Source organism: Prenolepis imparis, unplaced genomic scaffold (assembly GCF_030444845.1).
Source record: "Prenolepis imparis isolate NDT839.2.m4 unplaced genomic scaffold, iyPreImpa1.0 SCAF_2, whole genome shotgun sequence".
In the NCBI taxonomy this organism is placed as follows: Eukaryota; Metazoa; Arthropoda; class Insecta; order Hymenoptera; family Formicidae; genus Prenolepis; species Prenolepis imparis.
In genome coordinates this window covers 4,677,261-4,681,634 of record NW_028141160.1, presented here as the reverse complement: position 1 = coordinate 4,681,634, position 4,374 = coordinate 4,677,261, and the positions used below count along the sequence as shown (strand labels likewise).

Genomic DNA, 4,374 nt, shown 5'->3' with positions numbered 1-4,374 from the left:
GCGCTGGCACGCACAACCGAGACAAACATCTGTGGATATAAACTCCAGCGAACTGAGCACCCCAAGCTCTGCGTCCTCGAAACGCAGCCAGGACGCGTGTTCAAAGGTCGTTCAAAAATCAAAATCGACAATCTTGATATTTTCTCGTACGTAAACTCCAAGTTTATTTACGTAGAAAAACACCTCAGAACACAGCTATCACAACTAGACATAATGGAACAGAAATGCGCCCTAGAGAGACAAATCCTGCTCAACGCTCTCTCCCTTGCAAGCATTGCACCAGACGAGATGGCGCACAGAATTATGAAATCACCAGGGTACACCGCCATTACAGCTGGCGAGGTTATCCACCTCATCAAATGCGTACCTGTGGAATGCCGAGTACGACCCGTCGACAATTGCTACAACGAGCTTCCCGTCACCCACCAGAATAAATCCCTTTTCCTATTACCCAGATCAAAAATACTCACAAAATCTGGAACACTCAGGGACTGCAACGAACTTCTACCAGCGATGTACCAAGTGCACAACATATGGTACCGACTGACACCGAAACCAGTGGAGTCAATCGCACCTCCGACAATCCAGCCATTGACCAAGCCGTCATGGAGATACGTAAGCCCTGACTCGCTCGCCTCCAGCGGCATTTACACCAGCGAAGACCTGGATCGTCTGCGCGACCACATCATGTTCCCGATGGAAAAACCCTCAATGCTCAACACGATCGCCAGAGGAGCAATGGGACACGAAGTCCCCACAGGAAGTCTATCCATGCTAAACCTGCTAGACGAGAAAACACTCGACAAGCTAGCAGAAAACACGGGAGCACGCTTATGGAAAGGTTTCATAAGTTTCGGATCCGCCAGCGCCGGAGTGCTGGGCATCTTTGTCGTCGCACGACTTGCCAAATTAATAATAGACACACTGATCCATGGCTACGCGCTTCACTCCGTTTACGGATGGAGCCTACACCTCCTGGGAGCCGTATGGACATCAGTCACGAACATATTATTACACATGGGAAGACCGGCCGACGGAGGACAAAATAACAAAAGGAAGCAACCACCACTGGGACCACTACCCGTACAGGAAGAATCAACACCCCTAGCCCCCCCTTCACAAGAAGAAGACTCCCCACCAATACAAAAAGTGAAAAGTGAAGCGCATGTAAATTATAAAGAATTGCGCAACCTCCTCAACGAAGAGGTATAGACTCGTTCACCACTAAGAAATAAGAAAGTGTTAACCTTAACATTAAGCATAAATAAAATTATACCCACTATGATATAGAACTGAAAAGTTAGACATGGTCCAACTTTTTCTTCTAAGGGGGGAGGTGTCACGTCCGGCTACTTAAATTTTTTCACTCTTATGCAAAATAATTCTAAGTTCTTATAACACCGTTCGAAATGCGCGCCAATGCCGGCCATGACGTCTAACTCCGCCTAGTGCCTGAGCGCGGCGCTCCGCAGCACCTGGGAACTTCCCTACCACGGCAACTCCCTACCCTAGAGAGTTCCCCCACTCTCGGCCGCCGCAACCGAGCTGCCGAAAACCGAAGGACCTCAGAGCGAGCCCAGAGGAGCTTAGTTCTAATCGCGCCGTCAAGCAGAGCAGTCACCTTTAAGACTCTCTCCGAATTCTAAAATTCAAATTCTAACTCTAAGATTCTAATTCTAATTCTAAGACTCTAATTCTAACTTTAACTCTAAGATTCTAACTCTAAAATTTAACTTAGATACTTTGTATTACTCGTAGTGTTATACTAGAATAAAAGTGTTATATATATATTCTAAATTCATTCTAAATTAGTTCCAACCTCGTGTAGCTCCAAGCCTATATTATTTCTACAACGCATCTCGAATTCTCTCGCCTGCACACGCCGAATAATCCATTCCTAACAAATTATTATTCTATAACATAGAAATATTTTCTGAACCTCGTAGTGATTATTCAGAGAGGACGAACCGCTCATAATCTCTCGCCGAAAGCAACAACAAACAGTGAGGACCGCCGCACGTTAATTATTGCAGAAGCGAAACGACGTTCAGAACGTTTAAATTTTACAATGCCTAAAACACGCGTCAAATAATCCATTCCTAACAAATTACTATTCTATAACATAGAAATATTTCCTGAACCTCGTAGTGATTATTCAGAGAGGACGAACCGCTCATAATCTCTCGCCGAAAGCAACAACGAACAGTGAGGACCGCCGCACGTTAGTTATTGCAGAAGCGAAACGACGTTCAGAATGTTTAAATTTTATAATGCCTAAAACACGCCGTGCAGGAAGAAAGAATCAACTACGGCGTATAACAGCACGACTACATCGCACTGAATCAACACGTGGTCTCTCTAATTTCATTGGAATCGACTATCACAACGACGCGGAATACGATAGATTGTTCGGCGACTCCGTGCCTTTTAGCATTAATAATAATAATAATAATCACGCGGACGTTAAATTACGGGAGTGGCCTACTCAATTGCACGCGATCGAAATCAAGAATTCCAAGGTGCCATTGAACGACATCCCGGACAACGATCCACGCCGTACAAGGTATCTGCAGAAAGGTCTGGCATCCTGTACACCCTCTACAACGCGGGTACCCCGGATCATCGCCATCCAGTCGTTGTCCATTCCTTGGAAATTAAATAAGGTAGGTGCTCAAGATATTTCTTTACAACACGAGCCTCCCTTCTGCCCGGGAACCCGCGAAATACAAGAATCTATTTCGGAAACTACGTCTACGCATTTTTGAATCACTTAACAATAATAACTAATAAATTCTCTTGCAATTTTAGAAATATTAGCTTACCACGTGGTTTCCAGAATATTCTCTGCGCGTCTTAAATTTTCTCATCTCCTAAAAAGAGAAATCGTGCGAAACCTTTTTTTTTATCAAGGGTCAGTTTATGGCCCTCATAAAACTGCAGTAGGTATCCTACAGTCAACCCTTTGGAAAATTCTAAATCTTTCCAGAATATCTAGAAACTTCGTGAACGTGTTAGAACATTCAAATCGACCTCATGGCAACTATTTATTTTAACTAACATTAGTTTAAACAATTAACTCCTATGTGTCCAATAATACCGTCACACTTGGACATCCCCACCACTTTGCTCCTCCCCGAGGACGATTCCGAGGAAGAAACTATTGAAGAAACTCTAAATAACCTCCCGTACTGCCAACGGATAATCGGTTTTATTAATAAGGAAACAAGTGCCGCTCTCTGTACGGATTGCCGTATGCGTTTACCTATTGGCGTGCAATCTGAGTGGTTAACTTGCGCTAAGCATCTCCTCGTTATCGACGACGTACCGACCGGAGTCGTTTGCTCAGTCTGCAATTTTTACCGACTGTCGAAAACACGTGACATCGACCACCCTTGTTATCATTGCCAACGAGCTTACCTTCTGTACCGCCGTGGTGAAGAACCCTACCGTATCGACTCGGATGGTAATACAATAATCACTATTTTCCACTCCGTCAACGATTCACTCGAACGATTCCGCGGATACATGGACTGATTCGTCAGTAATCGAATCTATACGAAACGCTCCCTTTCTCCCAAAACGCAACCGTGACCATAAAGGAAATACCTGTCGTCGTGGGTATCCCCGGAGTAATTCCGAAATACGACGTAGTCCGCCCCGCAGCTCGAGTTCGTAGGTCGCGATTTAAATTTCGTAAAATTTACGCCGCAACTGCACCCCCGGACGTAACAATATTCGTCGAGCGTATCTATTATTTGCGTCCCTTCAGTTTCGTTCCATAAATTTGCATCGTCGATATTATTGTTTCTCCAATAGTTTAAATTTTCAGTGGACATCGAGAATATCGAATGGTCGGGATGCTTTCTTTTGAGGCATTTCGGTACCTCACATGCGATTTCATCTAATGATGCTTTTACTTCCGAGTAAGCTGGAGCTACTCGGAACTGGCTACACTTTTGAGGATTAATAAATAGCGCCAAATAAACAGCAGTTAAGGGGATGCCGGAGTGACGACCGAACTCCAACGGGTTAGCGCCCTCATCTAAGCGGAATTAAAATTGTCGGAAATTATCGACAATTTTAATTCCGTTATTATCGACAGTAATCTATATTATAGATTTACATGCATGTCATAAAACAATTTCGAATTATGTTCAACATATTAAAATTAGACAACATAATATATTTTTATGTTCTATCGCACGCGTTTTTAAATTTATCTAAGCGTGTCGATGACAGTAAACATATATATACCATAGAGTATTCTTATATCTCTATGATATACAAATGTGTGTCTACCTTTTTCACAAAGTTTGAACACAATTGCTTATATATATATATATATTGTTATGTCCTCGGGACGGTTTTTGCGGT

The 4,374-nt window shown here is 43.4% G+C and overlaps 1 protein-coding gene across 1 annotated transcript; it reads left to right on the top strand.

Moving 5' to 3' along the window:
* Positions 1-213: 213 nt before the first annotated feature.
* On the top strand, positions 214-1,265 carry LOC145945859 (uncharacterized). Its single transcript, XM_083055074.1, has one exon. The coding sequence runs from the start codon at positions 214-216 to the stop codon at positions 1,210-1,212; it is 999 nt and encodes a 332-aa protein (XP_082911200.1). The 3' UTR covers positions 1,213-1,265.
* The last annotated feature ends 3,109 nt before the right edge of the window (positions 1,266-4,374 follow it).

Bases quoted from the DNA above. Each gene is read 5' to 3' on its own strand.
- LOC145945859 (XM_083055074.1), top strand. From the start codon at position 214: ATGGAACAGAAATGCGCCCTAGAGAGACAAATCCTGCTCAACGCTCTC.